Raw genomic sequence first — 21,360 nt, forward strand, 5'->3', positions numbered from 1 at the left:
TCGCTGATCCAATGTGCCGGGATTATGCTTTTTGATTTCTTTCTCAAACTGAAGGTTTGTTTCATTCAATCTTTACTTCTCTCAGAACTTGACTTCGTCCTGTCTTACCTATCGTAAAAAAGGTGCCGCTCCAACATCTGTGACCACTGGTATATTACCACTCATTGCATTGCCTCCCCCCTCACATTTCCTGCTATTAGCCCAGCCAGTTTACCCCTCCCTTTCCTGTTGAAGTGTCCTTGGAAACCTAAAAAACGACAGATGTGTTGTCTTCTTCTTGTTGTTGCAGTAATTTATTACGCTACAGACACTCCCGTTTGTAAAAAAGCACTGTAAAAACCAAAATAAACAACTACTACTCGCTTTCACTTTCACAACCGCGCCGAAACCAACAGTTTTACTTCCGGGCGCTCGGTGGTGGAAATATCTCTACTCTGCTTGAACAACAATTAAGCTATGTGAAGATAATGTATTTCGGAGAAATATGTAAAGGTTTTTGAAATTAATGGTACCAGTCACAATGGCTTCGAATTATTTCGGAGAAGTCAACTCTCTGCGTGGTGAAGATCTTTGATGGAATTAATGTTAGAGCGTTGGGAAGGCGTGGGAATGTAAACAAAACATTGAAGAAGATGGAGCTGATTGGGAAAATGAGCGTATTTTCGGTGCATGGAAAAACTTGTTGACATCTTTGCTGACGGACGCGGTGAAACGTTCGTTTGAGCTACATCCACCACCTTAAGTTAGTCATTCTTCAAACTGAAAGATTTAATTTTTAAGTTGTTTACTTTACTGCTACAGAAAAGAGAAAATCTCGTCACTGTTTTTGCCAATACTATGACCGAAAAATAATTTTCGGGAAGTTTATTGTTTACCCTGCTTGCCAGTTCTAAAATGAGTAACCTACGCAATGACTGCAGAAATATCGCCAAAAATCGGAATGAAGATAAAAAGTTCAGAAAGAAATTCAGTCAGAATGATAGCACTTTGAGAGTAATTTGATTAGTCGGAATAAATATAATATTATCGCCGACCATAGATTCATCTTAATTATAGTCGTTCGTCTCACAATGAAACAAATGAAATAAGACCGCTAGTGCCGCGAATATTGTTTTGAACCAAATCAAGATACTTTTTTTCATTCATGTAAACTTTGTGTTAAGTAGGAATGGTGTATGTCTTTCCTTTTAATCACAATATTGTCCAAATAGTTCATGCCCAAATTAAAAACCCTGGCATGAAAAGATGATTGCTTCAGATATTATTTAGTTAATCTCATGATTCGTCATGTGTATAAAAGGAGGACGAGTATGAACATGAAATAATGTTTACAGATATATTTTATCATACTTATCTGTATTAACACCGTATAAAACGGGGGGACTGATGACCTTAGCTGTTTAGTCCCCCTTAAACCTCCCAACAACCACCACCACCGTATAAAACAGAGTATAAAGACCTGATGGCAAGATTCGTTATAGAATTGCCTGCAGCACTGTCTTGGATCGTTACTAAGTAGGATTACATTAACACTTGTTCCATAAATCATGAATGCGACATTTCGTAATGCTGTGGAACGTGTCAGTTTCACATAAGTTAAACTTAACGGAGTACTTCGATAAAGTTCAAAGAAGAGCAGCACGTTTTGTATTATCGCGAAAGAGGGAGAGTTTACTGGCGTGATACAGAATTTGGGGTGGACGTCATTAAAACAAAGGCGCTTTTCCTTGCAGTGGAATCTTTTCACGAAATTTTAATCATCAACGTTCCCCTCCGAATGCGAAAATATTTTCTTGACGCCGACCGACATAGGGAGAAACGATCATCATCATAAAATAACGGAAATCAGAGCTCGCATGGCAAGGTATAGGTGTTAGTATATTCCGCAGGCAGTTCGAGATTGGAGTAATAGAGAACTATTGTGAAAATGGTTCGATGAACCCTCTGCCAGGCACTTAAGTGTGATTTGCGGAGTATCCATGTATATGTAGAATGGTACATTACATTATTTATTGTCACAGTTCTAGAAAACTTTGGTCGAGCAAAATATCATCATTAGGCCCACTACCAATAGGTCAAGTTTTTCCATTTTTATTTATCCTCATGCGTCGAAGGATCACCTCTCAATGTGCTGGATTTGTCAGGGTAATTCTAGTCAAATCAATAGATCAAAATATACAACATAATTTGCATTTTTGAGGGTGGGACTTGTGGTCATCCGAGGCCTTGCTTAAGGAACCATTCTAGCAGTTGCTCTAGTGATTCAGGAAAACCGAAATCAGAATGCCCAGGCAGAGCAGCTCTGTCCCCCCAAATATGAGTTCACTGTCTTGGCAGTAACACTGAAACCAAAATAAACTGAAAGAACAAACATTAAGACTAAAGTTACCACATGTAGACTTTTCATGAACCACATCCAGACTGTAGGAACTATGAACTTTACATGTAGGTCTATGTACACATGGTATGATATTAGGTATGTATTGCAATATATATTGTTCTATTTTAATTTCAGTCTAATATTTTACAGCTCAAGGCAATTCTTTATTCTTTAAAACCACTTACTGAACATAAATTTACCACATGTTTTCTGACATATTGGGATAATTATCATCTCTCAGTCTTTATCTTTTGCGCATGAAAAGACATCATCTTTACAACTCAATCATTTTTCATGGTAACAAGAGAGTTTAATGTGGGGCAAGAGGTGGCAAAGGGGTAAAAATGGTATAGTTTCTGTAAGGTGTTCATAAACCCTAAGACTTATTAACATTACTGTATGTTACAAAGTGGTGCTTGTCTGCTGTCGACTTTCTCCAGCTTCTAATATACCTAGTTAGCTATAGTTGTATGGTAGCACATAAAAGTATTTTGTAGAAAGCGGCAGTTACAATTGCATAAAGATAAGTAGGAAAAAAGCCTGACAATGGACACCTGTATATAATTACAATCTATTTTGTAGGAAACTATATTTAGTTTAAACAGAGTTATCTTACATCAGAACACAAATGACAATTCTTCTGGCCCAGAAGTAGCTGATGGGTCTAAATATGCAGAAATGAAACAAAACTGTTCTGAGTCTGAAGAACAAATCAGTATTGTATTGCATACTCATGGGCTTTGATCACAGCTGCACATCTATTGGGAAGTGAAACCACAAGCTTTTGTAAGAGATTAAGTGGGAGTTTTTACTATTTGTCCAATAAGGCAGCAGCAAATTGATCCTTGTTTGAGTAGCTTCTATGACAAACATGTCAATCCAATCCAACCAATTGGATTTAGATCTAGGCTCTGGTTTGGCTATGTCAAAAGTTTAATTTTTTATGTGAAAATAATTATTTTACATGGACAAATGTGTGTTTTGAATTATTCTCCTGATGTAATATTCAGTTATGTGGTGTATTGTTTCTCCCACGTGGAAGTACATTCTTTTCTAAAATGTCAGTGTATATGAAACGATGGAGTTTGCCTTCTGTTTGGATTAGAGGTCCAACCTCAGTCTAGAAATACATCCCCGCACCATGATGCTGCCACCACCATGCTTAATGGTCCATACTTGGTACTTTTTGTTACCCCTTTGGTTGACGTATATATTGCACTCTGTCAGAAGAAAATTTATTAAATTTACTTTCAAAACTCCATAAGACCTTAAACCAAGTTTGATGTTTCTTTGCAAATTCTGTCGTGGCCTTCCAATATTTTGACCTCTTTGTCAAATGGATGTTAAACTCTAATCGTCCTTCCTGAGTGTGCCTTAACAGTTGTTGTTTACCTGTGGGATTTTGGTTCCAGTCTGGATTTTGGCAACATTGGCTAAGTTTAGCAGCACCATTCTCATGGCTCTTGTGTCTACATGGTTTATTTATTTATTTTAAGTATTCTCTGTGAAAACGTGTCAAGTGTTTGTTACTCCAACTGCCTCCAGAACTTACGTTTGTGACTTGATCAATAATGCATGGACGATCTTTGCTGTGAAGGTATGAAGTTTGCAGTGGTTGTAATGGTGCTAAGGGCAGACATTTTGAATAGCTGTTGTAAACAGAGTCTTGAGTAAAATACAGTTTTTGTACACTAGCTATCATTCATCTTCAGATGCTGGTGGTATGTGTATAATCCATAAATTATAGATTTCCTTTTAAAAAAGCATTATCATATAAATTGTTTTTTAGTAATTGACCCATCATTCATTAATATTTGTCAATTAGGTAACCTGGAAGGTCACATACTGGTAAGATAGTGGATTCACGTTCAAGAGGACAGCAGTTCAAATTCTCATCTGGCCACCAAGATTTACATTTTTTGTAGATCCCTTAAATAATTAGACAAGTGCAGGAATTGTTTCCTTAAAAGAGCATGGATTGTTTCCTTCTCTTTCTTTCCTCAATTTCACCTCATACTTAGTCCCTAATGAGCTCGTCGTTGATCAGATGTTAAACTGTAATCTTCCGTACTTCCCTCTACTAAGATCCTGAAATGATCTGTACATAGATGTTTTTTGTACATTTCCTTGCAAGAAGTGTATTACAATAAGTTTAACCAATAATGATATTACATTTTCTTACAGGGAGACACAGAACCAGCATGAGAAAGCATGGAGAGCACATTTTTTTGTTGTGCTTACAAAAACTTCTTGCAAGCCGCATTGTGTCTCATGTTGAGTTATCAGTTCTAAACAAGAGATACTGTAGTGCTTTCTGTAAACCAAGCAGTCATAAAGCAGTAGCAGCAGACACAAATCACTCCGAGGAACCAGCTGATGTATCAAGGAGACTGAAGGCAACAGAAAAATGTCATTCCAGCAAGTCAGGTGGATTAGCAAGAAGGCCAGAAATACTGCAAGAAACACTAGGAAATTCTGAAAGCACCATTCAGCTAAAGAGCTTAGACTTAGCATTGTCAGAATGTCTGGAAGAAAATGACAATAATTTGAACTTGTTTAACAGAACTCAGTATTCTATTGTAAATAAAGATGGGCTTAACAGTGACAAAAATGATAAGTTGCATTACGCTGGGAAAATTAGAAGTGTTTCATCAGAAATACCTTACACCTCCAAGCGCAAAAATGTTAAAAAAATGATCAACGTTAAAAATTTGGATTCAGATACGCTTTTGGTTTTGGGCAAAGACTCTCATCCAGGTGATGCTTATAGTACAGAGTCTGCTGCAATTCATCCAGCAGCAAACTCATATCAAGAAACAAGTACCACAGTGCCGCAGAATACAATTTCGAGATATAGTTTCAAACATGTTGCAAAGAACGTGAAAATTGCTCATAAACTATACAAAAATGAGGGAAAGAAGTGTAAAGGTATTACTCATGGGCAACGAGAGACAGAAATAGGTAACACGAACACTACCAAATTAAAGAAGACAATTTCAAAAAGGAGCACAACCACTAGTAAACGTTTCAATGATGTAAATATAGAAATGTTACCACAAGCACTGGGTGAACATCTGTTTGGAGCCAAACTAAACAGTAATAAACCAACAATTGAGCAAGTGGAATTATCTAGAAATGAACTTCAGAAACATAACTTACTGAAACTTAACTCGCGAGATAATGCAGTTGCCGTGATGAATGACAAAGGTGGAGATGTTTTTGAAGAGCTGGAACTAAATAACTCTGTTTTGTCTAATGACACTGACAAGTTGCCAAAATCGATCATTAGTGATATGGAAGGGAGTATGGGGAGAGAGAGAGAGAAAGTGTGTGACACCACACAGCCTAGTATAGAATCTTTGAAGCTGCCACCATTGCTTGGCAAAGACATTGAGGAACATTTCTGGGTGCTAGGTGAACAGCAAGCTGCACCATATCGGTCATTACTACTGAAGCTTGTGGAGGCAGCGAAACTGCTGCCTCGAAAGCCACAGCCTTCCCAATGGCAGCTGCGAGCTGGATGGACTTGCTATGGTCCAGATGGGAGAGCCACACCTGTTGACTACCCCCCAGAAGATGCACTAGTGTTTGATGTTGAAGTGTGCTGTGAGGAAGGTGTGGTGCCAACTTTAGCTGTTGCTGCTGCTCCTGAATCTCAGTCCTGGTAAGTGCCTTGTGAGTATTTTTTAAATGAGAACATTTAACATAATGGTTAAATCTGTTGTGTCAGTAATCATTGTGACATTTTACTGCAACACTTAACTGTGACACATGAAATGGGCTCTGTTACGATTTGAACACCCACATGATGAGCTTTAGCTATTGCTAGGGCCAGAGTGAAAGAAAAGTGAGCTGCAAGGTTTAAAAAATAATTCAGATGATCATGACTCAAAGTTGTGTTCATTGTAAGGTGGAGCATCATCTCATTTTAATGCCACTCTCACAGGGTTGGTGATGTCCAAGATTGGGACTAGTGTAGCAGGGGATACAACCCGTCGGCTTTGGACAATGACGTCACAAGTCGCCAAACGAGAAGCGATTCTTCATAGTGTTGTAGCTCCCTTCAGTAGCTGATAAGTGTTTTTTGGCTTTTTTAAAAAAAAATCTCACGAGATAGAATAAACAGATCCACTTTATTAAGCAATCAGTAAAAAAACGAAGCTGCAACATAACAGCAAAAGCGAAAATGGTAAACTGCTCTCTATCGACTTGTGATGTCATTGTCCAAAGCCGACGGGTTGTATCCCCTGCTACACTAGACCCCCAAGATTTGTTTGATTTGCTGGATTTGAATATGTTTCAGTTATTGTGGTCTGTATTGGAACAGTGGTTTTTGTCTTGTTACTCAAGGAATTGGAGTTGCATTTAATTCAGTTCATCTTTGACAGTTCCATCCATTTCATGTCAGTGAATTCAGTTTAATTCAGTTGGATCCAAATCAAGCCCCAGCATATGGTGAGTTTTTTCAGAAAAGTTCCACTCATCTACTTCTAAAGATTATGGAAGCCACTAAAATATGCACTTTTTAAATTCTCCCCTGAACCTGCCTTGATGAAAGCACAAACATTCTCAGTAAACTTTTTAATTTCAAAGAACTCATTGTAACTACAAAAAATGTGTCTTGCAAGTGAGAATTTGGATCATATATTGGGTGAACCAGAACCTCACTGACAAACTTTCAGGTTCGAAACAAGAAAAACATGTACAGTAAACATAGACTCTGAAATACATATCTTAAAGAACTGTGAGCGCTTGTTCAGTAAGAGAGACTTGTTTCACTTTAGTGAAGATGAAGTAGTGTTTGTGGATCTTAAGGTATGCACTTTAGAAATAAACTTGTAGGAGTCCTCCATCCTGCCAAAGATTGTAATGACCCTAAAGATTACAAGCCAGTCTGTGTACTATCCCACTTATGGACTTTTTGAATGAAAGGTGATGTATAGGTAAGTAGAGTGGGTAGAGCCACAGCTTTTGTTGAGAGTAGGTTTTCAGTAAGGAAAAATTACACTTTCCAAGACTTGTATTTTCTTCATTTTAAAGTGGAGGACTTGAAGGCACAGCTGTACCAATTGGATGTGGGCTGTGCAATAAATGACTGTCTGAGTTATTTTGTAGATGGGGATAACAATTTGCACAAAGTATGTTGTTGCATACTTCAGCACATTTCAGTGGAGTAAGTTTAGAGATCCCCACATATGACTGTATGGCTTGTGTAACTATAAAGAAATTTCATGTTTTTGCTGTGTTGCATCAAGAACTTGAAATAAACAAATTACAACACTGGCAAATAACATCAGAGGCTCAGAAAGATCAGACCTAGAGCGAATCTTGTCTTCTTGATGGGATATGTCGAACACAATATATAACCATGGGTTAGATAAGTTCAGGATGGCAAGTCTAGTCCTGTCTTCGTGAGCTGTACGGGATTGACATATCAGCAGATCCTGCACCACAGTTGAGACATCAACACTGCATGTGCTGGTGGTGGCGACAGCTTCATCGGTGCCATCCATGGTTGAGCTCGGTTGGCTGGGGTGGCAGATCTGACAGGCTGAGCCCAGCAAATAACCAAGACTACAATGACTTTCACACATTTATTGAGTACTGTAAGCAGTATAAGACAAAAATAGCTGTGGCCTATCCTTATACAGCAACATATCCAAGGACCCAGTTCTTTGTTCTGACACCATCCTAGTAGATGGTCACCAACACCAGCTTTCTTTGGGCAGGACAATGGCTGTATTTATATGCAGAAAGGAGGCTCAGTTTGCCATGTTCAGAGACTTTCATGAGGGACTGGGTGATAGTATCAGCTGCTTCCATGTAGTCAGCTGGCAGTGTGGCTGTGATGTGGTGGTGGTGGTGAATATGATGATAGAAGCAAGTTTGTGAAACTCAGTCCCAGCACATAATTTTCTCTTTATCACTTAAGGCTTAGTGTCACCATTCTATGGATGTAGTACCATTGACAGCGTCACATGCCCTCACTCCATGAGGGACTGTGAAGAGATTTGAAATCTAATGCTGGACTTGACTCCAAAGCTTGTTGTTTAGAACTTGTCCATCACAATCTCCTCTCCCACTATTGCAGGACAAATACTGGCAAAGAAACACTATGAAGAGGTTCAGAATTTAATACAAGTTCTGGTAACCAGTAACTTACACGTCACCTCCACACCCTCCAAAAATTTTCATCACCTGTATGCAATTTGGATTCCCTCTGAGTTCAGTGCCACTGCAAAGGTGTGTGTATTGCTGTCCTCGGCTATGGAGGCACATTTAAGAATGAATTACAAGCAGATTATATAAACTTAAAAGTTGCTTCTGCTAAAACACAAACTATGTATGGTATGCTGTAGGGCGGACTGTTCCGACATTGCCCCATGGGAGTACAGGCAGCCCCAAGTGCCCGACACCTCACCCTTGGCAATATGCAGGTAGTGTAGACTACCCACCGGGTGGTCCTACTGCCCATGTTCTGCGAATGTGTGAGCCACTTGGCCACCACTGGCCTGGCTACTCATGCATCAGCTGTTGGCCCACCACTGCTTTTAGGTGGGTACCCTTGCTGGAAGATCCTGCCTTAGCTAGTTTGTTATTTACAGTTTGATTCCTGCTGTGAAGGTAGTAAGTGAAAACTGCTATTACTTCAGCCCAAATACTAAGGTAGCAGAAAACTGTTTCCCTGCTGTAGTTCCTTAAAGATGGCTCACTGCACACTTGCTAATTAAACACTTGTTTGACAGAGCAGCACTACACTGATGAGCCAAATGTTATGACCACCAGTTTAATAGCATATTGTTCTACTTTTCATACACAGTACAACAGAGATTTTTGCTTGGCATGGATGCTACAATTCCTTGACAGGATTCCAGAAGTATGTAGCACCAGATGTCTATACACAGATCAAGCATTTCCCAAAAATTATGTGATGGTAGTTTACAGTCATGCAGCTGGCACCCGATGTGTGTTCCAGTGGGTACTACAAATCAGTCATAGTTGCTGGGCAAACATCTGTGTGAGTTCACTATAATGCCACTCAAACCACTGTAGCATGATTCTGACCTTGCAACATGGACAGTTACCTCTCTGGAAGATGCCATTGTCGTAGGGGCATACTTCAAACATGAAGTGACGCAAATGATTCACAATAATGTTCACATAGTTCACTGTTGTGCTGCCTTCAGTTACCACCACAGATCTCATGGAAGCCCAACTCAGTTTACCCCATAGCATAATTCTGCCTACATAGGCCTGCATCTGTGCCACAGTGCTTGTTTCACGCAGCCGTTCAACTGGGTGGCGGCATTTAAGGACCAAACCATTGGCCTGGTGTAACAAGAAATGCGGTTCATTCAAGAGGCAACACTTTTCTATTGATTCACCATGAAAACTCAGTGATGGTGTGCCCTCTGCAATCATAACTGACGATGTCATTGGGTCAACACAGGAACACGCAGGGTCGTGTTATGGGGAGCTCCATGTTCAACAATGCCCTTTGTAGGGTGTGCTCCGAAACACTTGTGCCTGCACCAGCATTGTTCTCTGTCATCAGATCTGCCACAGATCGCTGCATATCACGGATCACACAATTGGGGATCCTCTGTCCTCTACGTTTTATGTTGAGAGGTGGTCGTCCATTACTATGTGGCTTACTCATTATTTCACCATCCTTAACCACTTTTCATATGTGCTCACAACAGTAGTATGTGAACAGGCAACCAGCTTCGCCATGTCAGAGATTCTCATTTCCAGCTGAAGTGCTACAACAATGTGCTCTTTGTTAAAACCATTTATGTCAGTGGACCTCTGCATTTGTGGTGTGTATCTTCACTATAATGACTGCCCATTCATCTCGCTTCCACCTACATTCTTTACTTACTGAATCACGTGCCCACAACACCACGACGAGGCACTCAACCCCACAGTGGACAGTGGTCATAACATTTTGGCTCATAAGTGTATAACAGAAATGTGGCAACACAATAAGAGAGAACATTTATTAAGAGTATGTTACAAAAGGGTATTTTACTGTGTTACAATTTGATGCATGGCTCGTAACATCCTAAACATAGTATAATGGTATCTAAATAATTCAATGTCCACTGGAAGTCTATAATATTGACACTATAACTGAGAGTAACGATGCAGACACACTGATAGTGGTCATAGTCCTAGTTCTGCTACACCAGAAGGTAGTGTTCAAGGTACTGTACTGAGCTGACTGCAGGCATTGGACTGGGCTGTGTGATGGCTGAATCATAACCATGTCAGTGTGTGTGTGTGTGTGTGTGGCCTTGGCATGTAATGTTTTGATGCCTGTTGATGGAAGGATTTCCGTGTGTGCCAGTACAAGGCAGAAGCAATATAGTCCGTGGTTCACAGTGCTTGTCTCTGGTGGCTGTCCATACAATTGGCAGATGTATACAACACACTAAAGGTAGTGGTGGAGAAGCAGGAAGAGATCCACCTTTGTGAGCGCCATGTCGAGGCTGTCACACTGCACTGAACTGAAAGGCACCAGGCAAGCGGTTGTGCCTGTGTGGTGACAGCCTCTCATGATATTTGTTGTTGACCTCTTGCTCAGAACACAAAATTCCAAACAAGTGTACGTATTTATTTCCTTGTGGCTTCGACAGTGATGGGAGATAGGGGCCCATCAGCTGCTGTAAAGTTCATGAATCGAAATAAATACTTCTTAATCATGCCCTTTTACTTCTCATTCAACCAGGTTGTATTCATTGTTTTTTAGTTTAATTATATACTAGAATATTGCAATGAAATGAAAGTTAAGAAATTTGTGAGGAGTGTTCAATAAGTAATGCAAGACCTCTTTTTCTCAGCCAATTTCAGCTGAAAAAATTCATAATTTGTTGTGAGACATGATGCAATATTCCTGCTTCAACCCTTGTAGTTTCATGAAGTTACTGTAGGTGGCGATACTACGTGTAGCGTTCAAAATGGCATCTGTAATGGAAGTGCATTCCTGGCAGAGAGCTGTCGTTGAGTTTCTTTTGGCAGAAAACCAGAACAACAAAGATATACGTACGGATTTGAGGAATGTTTACGGAGACCTACAGTGAACAAAAGCATGATGCGTAATTGGGCGAGGCGTCTGCCATCATCGCACCGAGGTCATGCAAAACTGTCTAATCTCCAACATGCCAGCTGACTGTGCACGACTGTGACTCCTGCAATGTTGGAAAGTGCGGACGCTCTCTTTCTGGGTGATGGACGGATCACAAACAAACACTGGATGACTGTGTTGGTAGTAGTGACACCCTGACCACCAGCTGCCCCAAAGTTGTGTGTCTGCTGGGTTCTTTGCTGGCCAACAGAAGACCATGAAAAGCAAAGAAGACAGTCTGTGTGGAACTGATTCCATGTTATGAGCCTGATAATGAAAATTTTTTGTCAAACATTGTCACAGGCAATAAAAGATGGGTTCATTACTTCGAATGGAAAGAAAACAGCAACCCATGGGGTGGTGCCACATCACCTCACCCCTTAAGGAAATGTTCAAAACCACACCCTCAGCCGGTAAAGTCATGGAAACGATCTTGTGGGACTCTGAAAGGTTGTTCTGTTTGATGTCCTCCCTCATGGTGTAACAATCAGCTCTGAAGTGTATCATTATGGCCTCGGGAAAGTGAAGAAAAAACTACAGTGTGCCTGTTACCACAAAAATGCAAACAAACTTCTCCTTGACAGTGCAGGGCCTCGAAATAGTCTGCGCACCTGAGAGGAGCTCACAAAACTTCCCTCGATTGTTCTTCCTCATCCAGACTACAGCCCAGATTCGCACCATCTGACTTCCATCTCTTTGGCCCAATGAAGGATCCCCACCATGGGAAGCAGTATTGAATGCTGGGAAGGTTATTGAAGCAGCAAGATGATGCAGCTCCAACGTTCACCAGTAGAGTTGTACCATGTGGGTGTACAGGCCCTCCCAGTAAGTTGGTGTAAGGACATAACATTGAACAGAGGTTATGCTGAAAAATAGTGTTTTGGAGTCAAAAGAGTTGGGAATAATATGTGTATTGGAATCCTGAGTAAAACCAACCTGCTTTCAGAAAAAAAAAAGTATTGCATTACTTATTGAACATCCCTTGTATCAACAGCATCAATTAACATGTCTTAGACAGTATCTTTTACAGCTGCGTACATATGAGGTGTGGTCATGTTTTATCATCATCTCAGAAATATCAAGCTATAACCATGAAACTTGCTGATTGTGTTATTTCTTCTCTGTGTTTTCAGCCTTGAATATGACACATTTTCCCCAACAACTGATGGCTTGGCATATGTCTTGGTTGTACAAATCTGCATTTTGGCTGTGCAAGAAATATTCTACCTGGAAAACCATCTTGTTGTCATTCTGTGAATGCCTGCCAAACAGTGGTTTATTCATCCAAGGAAAAAGGAAGAAGACACAGTATGCCATGTTAGAAGAACATAAGGGTGATTCAGAATTTGATAGCCCAATGAAGCAGCACATGTGACTGTGTCCTGTGCAGAATGAGTTGGGGTATTATTGTGGAGCAAAAACACCCTCAGGACAGCTACCCATGACACTTTATGGCATGTCCCGAAAGCTTGTCAAGAGATTTCCATAGTGTGCTCTTGCGACAATTTGCATCTTATGAGCATAATCTGCTAGCAACATTACCATGCCTGATGATGATTGGTTGTTGACCTTTTTGTCAGGGTTGAATCCACGTTTCCACTGATAGCTTTGCTCCTTTGTCTTGGGCTCTTAGCGGTCGTACATGCAGCACTTGTCCATTATAGCTAAAGAAATCATACGGATTGTCTTGACAAACTGTAACATGACTCATCTGCATTGGTTTGATGGACTTTTTGAATGGCTGTGAGAACTTGTGAAACCCAACAGATAATGTGCAAGGTGTTGAAAACTGATTCTTGATTGATATTCTCTGTTTCCACTATCACCTCTATTGAGATACATTGGTCACTGAGCAACAGGTTCACCATTTTACATTACTAGATCTTCGCAGGAAGATGGTGTGCCACTTTGTTCTGCATCGTTCACACTTGTCTGAGTGCATTGGGAGTATGTGTGTACCATCTTACCACTGTGTCATATGATGGTGCGTTGTTTTCATACACTTCCACCAACTGAGCCTGAATTATTGGATTGTGGCAGTATTTTCCTTTTCAAAGGCAGAAAAGGAATTGCACACAAAACACAACATTAAGTACAGGTTGTGCCATTTAGTGTTTTAGCTCCTGTAGCCATATGCTACAGCACCGTGAAACAGGAATTTCAGTGTGTGTGAGTAGGGAAAAAGACGAGGGCTAGTAGAAATCCTTGGGTAACAGAAGAGATATTGAATTTAATTGATGAAAGGAGAAAATATAAAAATGCAGTAAATGAAGCAGGTAAAAAGGAATACAAACATCTCGAAATGAGATCAGCAGGAAGTGCAAAATTGCTAAGCAGGGGTAGCTACAGGAAAAATATAAGGATGTAGAGGCATATATCACTAGGGGTAAGATAGATACTGCCTACAGGAAAATTAAAGAGACCTTTGGAGAAAAGAGAAGCACTTGCATGAATATAAAGAGCTCAGATGGAAAACCAGTTCTGAGCAAAGAAGGGAAGGCAGAAAGGTGGAAGGAATATATAGAGGATCTATAAAAGTGTGATATACTTGAGGCCAGTATTATGGAAATGGAAGAGGATGTGGATGAAGGTGAAATAGGAGATGTGATTCTGCGAAAAGTTTCACGGAGCAGTGAAAGCTAAGTTGAAACAAGGCCCCGGGAGTAGAAAACATTCCATTAGAACTACTGATAGACTTGGGAGAACCAGCCATGACAAAACTCTTCCATCTGGTGAGCAAGATGTATGAAACAGGCAAAAGACCCTCAGACTTCAAGAAGGATATAACAATTCCAAAGAAAGCAGGTGCTGACAGGTGTGAAAATCACCGTACGGTCAGTTTAATAAATCATGGCCACAAAATACTAACACAAATCCATTACAGAAGAATGGAAAAACTGGTAGAAGCCGACTTCTGGAAAGATCAATTTTGATTCTGGAGTAATGTGGGAACACACAAGGCAGTGCTGAACTTGTCATAGAACATAGGTTAAGGAAAGGCAAATGTATGTTTCTAGCATTTGTAGACTTAGAGAAAGCATTTGACAATGTTGACGGGAATACTTTTCTTTCAAATTTTGGAGGTGGCAGGGGTCAAATACAGCGAGCGAAAGGCTATGTACAATTTGTACAGAAACCAGGTGGCAGTTATAAGAGTCAAGGGCATGAAAGAGAAGCAGTGGATGGAAAGGAAGTGAGACAGGGTTGTAGCCTATCCCAGATGTTATTCAATCTGTATATTGAGCAAACAGTAAAGGAAACAAAAGAAAAATTTGGAGTAGAAATTAAAATCCGTAGATAAGAAATAAAAACTTTGAGATTTGCTCATGACATTGTAATTCTGTCAGAGACAGCAAAGGATCTGGAAGAGCAGTTGAAGGGAATGGACATTAAGATGAACATCAACAAAAGCAAAACAAGGGTAGTGGAATGTAGTCGAATTAAATCAAGTGATGCTGAAGGAATTAGATTAGGAAATAAGACACTTAAAGTAGTAGATGAGTTTGACTTTCTGGGGAGCAAAATAACTGATCGTGGTCGAAGTAGAGAGGATATAAAATGTAGATTGGCAATGGTAAGGAAAGTGTTTCTGAAGAAGAGAAATTTGTTAATGTCAAGTATAGATTTAAATGTCAGGAAGTCATTTCTGAAAGTGTTTGTATGGAGTGAAGCCATGTATGGAAGTGAAACATGAATGAAAAATAGTTTAGGCAAGAAGAGAATAGAAGCTTTCGAAATGTGGTGCTACAGAAGAATGCTGAAGATTGGATGGGTAGATCATGTAACTAATGAGGAAGTATTGAATGGAACTGGGGAGAAGAGGAATTAGTGGCACAACTTGACTAGAAGAGGGGATCAGTTGGGAAGACAAGTTTGGAAGCATCAAGGGATGACCAATTTAGTATTAGAGGGCAGTGTGGAGGGTAAAAATCATAGAGGGAGGCCAAGAGATGAATACACTAAGCAGATTCAGAAGGATGTAGGTTGCAGTAGGTACTTGGAGATGGAGAAGCTTGCACAGGATCGAGTAGCATGGAGAGAGGCATCAAACTAATCTCCAGACTGAAGACCACAACAACAACAACAAATGCAGGTGTTTACCAGCAAACAAATAAAAAATAGTGATATAATTTTAATTTTTCAGGGTGGTAATTAAAACTTTATGGTTAGCCCTTCTACTCCACAGCCACTGTACAGTGAGTGGTGAAGGGCGCATTGTACAAATATGAGTAAATTTCTGTTCTGGCGCAATCTCAAATTGAACTACGGGAAAAATTACTGTCCTTGTGCCTCTGTATATAGTTTATATTCTCATCTTATTCTTGCGATTCCTTTGTGAGATAACATTAGTGACACCAACATGGTTCCACAATCTTCTGTGGGCACTAGTTCCTTAAATTTATCTAACAGTGTTTTTTTTTCGTTTTTTTTTCTCCATGTACCATTGCCCTGCATTTGAGCAAGATCGGTGTGGTTATTAACAGACTTACCATGATTAATGTAAGGGGTGGCTGGATACCCTACCTGTCACCACCTCATTAATCCCTGGGACAGAAAATATGTAAACCAACTACATCCATGTACAAGGGGCACTCAATAAGTAATGAATCATTTTTTCTTTTTTTTTCTGAAAGCAGGTTGGTTTTATTCAGGATTCCAATACATCATAATATTGCCACATCTTTTGGCTACAAAACCCTATTTTTCAACATAATCTCTGTTCAACGTGATGGTCTTATGGCACCTTTCTGGGAGGGCCTGTATGCCCACATGGCACCATTGTACTGGTCAACATCAGGGCCATCGCCTTGCTGCATCAAGAACCTCCCCATCACACACATACTGCTTCCCTGGAGTGCATCCTTCATTAGAACAAACAGATGGAAGTTAGAAAGTGTGAGATGTGGGCTGTAGGAAGGATGAGAAAGAACAGTCCAATCAAGTTTTGTGAGCTCCTCTCAGGTGCGCAGACTTGAGTGAGGTCTTGCGTTGTCATAGAGAAGAAGAAGTCATTTGCATTTTTATAGCAAAGAACATATTGCAGTTTCCTGAGAGTAAGGCAGTACACTTCAGAGCTGATTGTTGCACCATGATGGAGTACATCGAACAGAATAATACCTTCATAATCTCAGAAGATCTTTGCCATTACTTTACCAGTCGGGCTGCTATTGTGTTTCTAGTTCGAGGTGATGAACCCGTATTTCATCACCTATGATGACGATCAAAAAAACAATTGTCAAATGAGATGTTACATGATACAAAATTTACATCAGGCTTTTACAAAATATATTGTAATGTGACATGTGAGTTGCTGAGTGTACTGCTTTAGTATAGCTTTTATTCAAACAGTAACATTACACAGAAATGAGTACAAATGGAGTTAATTATGAATCCTTCCATGGTCAGGAATCCAATGACACTGATAACTAGTCTTCAGAAAACAACAAATACAAGGCCACAGGTTCGACATGGTTCAGAAACAATCACTATCCATTGTGGTGATTCTTCCGGAAAACCTGGAATTCTCAGGAAACTACATGCATTGCAATTGAATTTTATTGAGTTATATAAATCTCAAATTTTAAAATACTTAATATATCAAAGTTAGTTAATTATATGTGATTAAACCACTGCTCATGGCTGGTATGTAGCTCAGCTGAGGAAAGAGGGAAGGCTTATTGTGGTATGCTGACCCCTCCTCCCCCTCACCATCAATTTCCTTTAAATTATCAGGAGCTTCTTCACATCATCTACCTCCTCACACCTGGAATTCTGAGGGAATTTTTTTCCAAGTTTGAGTAGGTGACCTGTTAGTGCAGCATTCAGAGTTCATACAAGTTAACTATACAGGGCCTGAGTGTTATAGCAAGAACAAACACGGTTTATGGAACATAGTATTTCATAGAGCAACATATAAGATACAGGTTGTGCATAGCACTGAGCACATGTGTAGACAACAGTAATACAGTGTAAAGAGTAGACCGAGCACTCATTTGTGATCATTTAAATAATGCTTTTTCTTTGACAGCTCACCAAAGCATGCCAGGTGGCCAACCGAGGTGGCCTCTGTAAGCAGGCCTGTGAACAGTGTGGACGCGCTCTCTCTGAAATCATCTCTTCTAGGTGATGGAAAAACTGCATACATATGTAAATAAATAAAACACTAGGCACAGAAACATGCATGGTACAGAAAAAAAGCACTTGTACCATGAAAAAAGAATACCTTTGATCTCACAAGGTACTGAGATTACGAGTCATGGAAATCACCCATGACGGCGCTGACATCCATTTCCTCATTTGACGGTAGCGGCTTCTGCTGCTGCTGCTGCAGCATGTGGCAAGTAGGCACCAGCAAATAGGGGCGGAAGTGATCAGGAGTGCATTGATGTGCCATTCCCCACTTGTGAGAGGCAATAGGGCAGGACTGGGACAGTGTCTCCATAGCGATGCCCTCATCAGGGTCAGTGGTTAGCATCAGAGGCATCAGCAGGAGCATCAGAGATTATGGCCTCACAGGACACAGCCACAGAGGTGACCGTGTCAGTTGCAGTGTCAGGTGCAGCATGGGCTGCACCAGTGACTACAGTTGAGGAGTGGGAGCAGAGCCAGGAACCCCACGCAGCGATCTGCCAGGCAGCGACCCTCTCTGCAGTGCGAACTGAACCATCTGCAACACAGGAACAAGCATCGGCGGGGCTGGTGGTGGGCTCTCCAGAATGCCCCACCATTCCCGGCTGCAGCTGGTCGAAGTGACAGGGCATCTTCCTGTCAAGAATGCGGGCGATGCGTAGGTGTTGGCCCTAGTGACACTTGATTATGGCAGGAACCCAGTTTGGCTGGCAGCTGAAACCACAAGACCAAACATGCGCACCTGGCCGGAGTCATTGTGGAGCCAGCAACATGGGCAGACATGGCATCAGATGCAGCAGGTGAAGTAGGGTCCGTGGTTGGTGCCATTGTAGCAGCTCCACCAGGCTCTTGTCCCCTACTGGAGCGAATTGGTATGAACTCAAAAAAATGGTCAAAAGGGGATCTGCCAGGTGCATACTTCTTTTAAACATCCGAACCACGCTTCCGGCCTCACGGTTAGATTGAGGATGAAATGGGGGAGCTTTCACATGGTGAAAACCAATACCCTGACATAAAGATGCTAATTGTTGAGAAACAAACTGGAGAGTGTTATTGGTAACCATGGTATACGGAAGTCCCCAACTGCAAAAGTCTTAGACAGGGCTGAAATAGTGTCCACCATGGATGTGGATGGACAACGCGCCCTGTAGGGAAACTTGGAATAGACGTCCACTACAACGAGCCAATACTGATTTAGGAAGGGCCCAGCAAAATTGACATGTAGACACTCCTACGGACACTGCAGCGTTGACCAGGGGGAAAAAGATGCTCGCAGAGCCACCTGTTGCTGAACACAGTGGGCACAAGTGGCGATAAGCTGTATAATGTCCCCAATACACAGGCCGCAGGCCAAAGTTTTGGTGCAAGAAGTCTCCCAGTGACGACATGGAGAAGCTGCAGTACATTACAGTGTAAGGAAGCAGGATTCATAACATAGGGAGCAGTGTCCTCCATAGCTAACAAAAGAACCCTGTGAAATATAGAAAGGTGGTGATGGAGGGAGAAGTAATTACAAAAGGAGTCCAAGGCATGACCCAGGGGTTTTTCCAGCCAACCGTGCTGCACAAAAGACAGGACCCAATTAGGTGCAGGATCTGCAGTGATAGCCTGCTATCATGGCTCTAGTGATGGGATTCTCAGTATCTGAATAGAAACAAAGCAACTCTTCCTGATTGAATGCCAGGTCTAGCCCAGTCGGAAGACAAGATAAGACATCAGTGTTGGCATGTTGTGTCATCTGCTGGTAATGGATCTTATAATGATAACAGGAGAGGAATAGAGCCCACAACTGCAAACAATGTGCTGCCTTGTCTGACATGGCAGGCGAAGGATTAAAAAGACCAACCAGTGGCTTGTGATCGTTGATTCAGTGGAGCTTAGAACCATACAGGAAGATGTGAAATTTCTTGAGGACGAACACAATTGGTAAAGCCTCCTTTTCAATCTGAGAATACCGCTGCTGAGCGGGGCTTAAAGTCTTAGAAGTGTAAGCAGTGGGTCATTCAGACCAGTCCGCGTATTTGTGCTCCAAAACTTTGCCGAGACCGCGCTCAGAGACATCTGTAGCCAAGCCGAGATGTTGACCTGGCTGGAAAGTGGCCAAGCATGGGACAGATTGGAGCTTAGATTTAAGCAAACTGAACACTCAGTCACAATCTGGGAGAAAACGGCACATTTTTATACAAAAGTGCATGCAGGGGCTGAGCGACAGTGGATGCGTCTGGTGAAGTTAGTAGGCAACTTTATCTAGAAACACCAGTAGTTCCTCACCAGAGCTTGGCCATGGCAAAGTTACAATTGTGTCATTGTGGTGACACAATGGCTTGACACCTGCGCGAGAAACCTCAAATACTAGACATTCATTTGACAGCTGAAAAAATTGAGATTTGATAAGATAGCACTTGAGACCCGCAGACTGCAAAACAGAAAACAATTATTGGAGATTGCTAAGGTGATCTTTGGTGGAAGTACCTGAAACAAAGATATCTTTGAGGTAATTGATGCAGCCAGGCACAGACACTCTCACCTGTTCTAAAAAACACTGTAAAATTTGGGCGCATTAGCGACACCAAAAGGCAAGCGTTGATATTACTATACGCTGAATGTGTGTTGACAATGAGAGGACACCTAGTGACCTCATCAGAACAAGGCAAAGGGCATGTATCTATCATGGACTATGCATTAATTGTGACACTGAAGTTGCCACAGAGACAAAGCTTACCCATCGGCTTCTTCACAATGACTAATGGCGTAGCCCATTTAGCGGAAGAAATAGGCCTAATGACATCGAGCAACGTCAAACAGTCTAATTCAGCCATTACAGAATCACGTAATGTGACAGGCGCCTGTTGCTACTGGGGGGGGGGGGGGGGGGGGGCAGGGAAAGGTGTGGGGGGCGGGTGGACTCTCATGGTAATGTGAGCCTGAAAACCATTAGTACAACCTATCCCAGGGGAAAAGAGAGATGACAGTTCGGAGCAGGGGGGTTCCAGTTGCTGATACGGAACTTGATCCGACACTAAATTTACCACATCGGCAGTGCAGAAACCGAAAGTGTTAAACATATCCAACATGAACAGGTTTGCTGTATGACAATGATCCACATGGTGAGCGGGAGAACAACAGACTTGTGAGAGACAGGAGTAGAGAACTGACCTAGGATCAGAATCTGCTGTTTATTGTAGCTACACAACTTCTGTGAAACCTGTGTGAGGGGAGGGGAGCCCAAATCCACATACGAGTATGTTGGTGCGTTTACTAAAGTCACTGCCACTCCTGTGTCCACTTACATTTTTAACAGTTTGTTAAACAAACACAAGTCAATAAACAAATTTTTCGGGAAACGTTCATTGTAGAGATACAGTATGTGTCCATTGGTACTACTGTACCCATCACATTTGAAGAAGAATTTCACAATGATCAGTGTGGCTTTTCTTTCAGCACTTGTTGCAGTCTGCCCACTGCTTAGTGTATGCAGCATGCTTTGTAGTTGTATTTTATTCATCTCATATAGTACATTTACAGATCATCCAATCATGCTGTACAGGAGACACGTCAATATTAGCCTTATGATATACATAATTCCCTAAACACTACTTTTTACCAGTACAGGTTGATATTGGTCATAGTAATATTATGATGTAAGAGTACACACAGTATTATACACGTTGCTATAATATTACATAGTTACACTATTCAGATGATGATTTCATCATTCATAAAT

General features: G+C 41.1%; 1 protein-coding gene across 2 annotated transcripts in view; it reads left to right on the top strand.

The window, feature by feature from the left end:
- The first annotated feature begins 600 nt into the window (after window positions 1-600).
- Window positions 601-21,360, top strand: part of LOC124606872 (DNA polymerase subunit gamma-1, mitochondrial) — a 145,329-nt gene continuing 124,569 nt past the window's right edge. Inside the window, exons 1-2 of one of the 2 annotated variants that reach the window (XM_047138960.1) lie at window positions 601-742; window positions 4,565-6,044. In XM_047138960.1, the coding sequence (XP_046994916.1) occupies window positions 4,582-6,044 (1,463 nt within the window). In that variant the 5' untranslated portion in view covers window positions 601-742; window positions 4,565-4,581. The remainder of the gene's footprint in view (window positions 743-4,564; window positions 6,045-21,360) is intronic. The other variant, XM_047138961.1, reaches the window with a different exon arrangement.

Source organism: Schistocerca americana, chromosome 3, assembly GCF_021461395.2.
Source record: "Schistocerca americana isolate TAMUIC-IGC-003095 chromosome 3, iqSchAmer2.1, whole genome shotgun sequence".
NCBI classification, from domain to species: domain Eukaryota; kingdom Metazoa; phylum Arthropoda; class Insecta; order Orthoptera; family Acrididae; genus Schistocerca; species Schistocerca americana.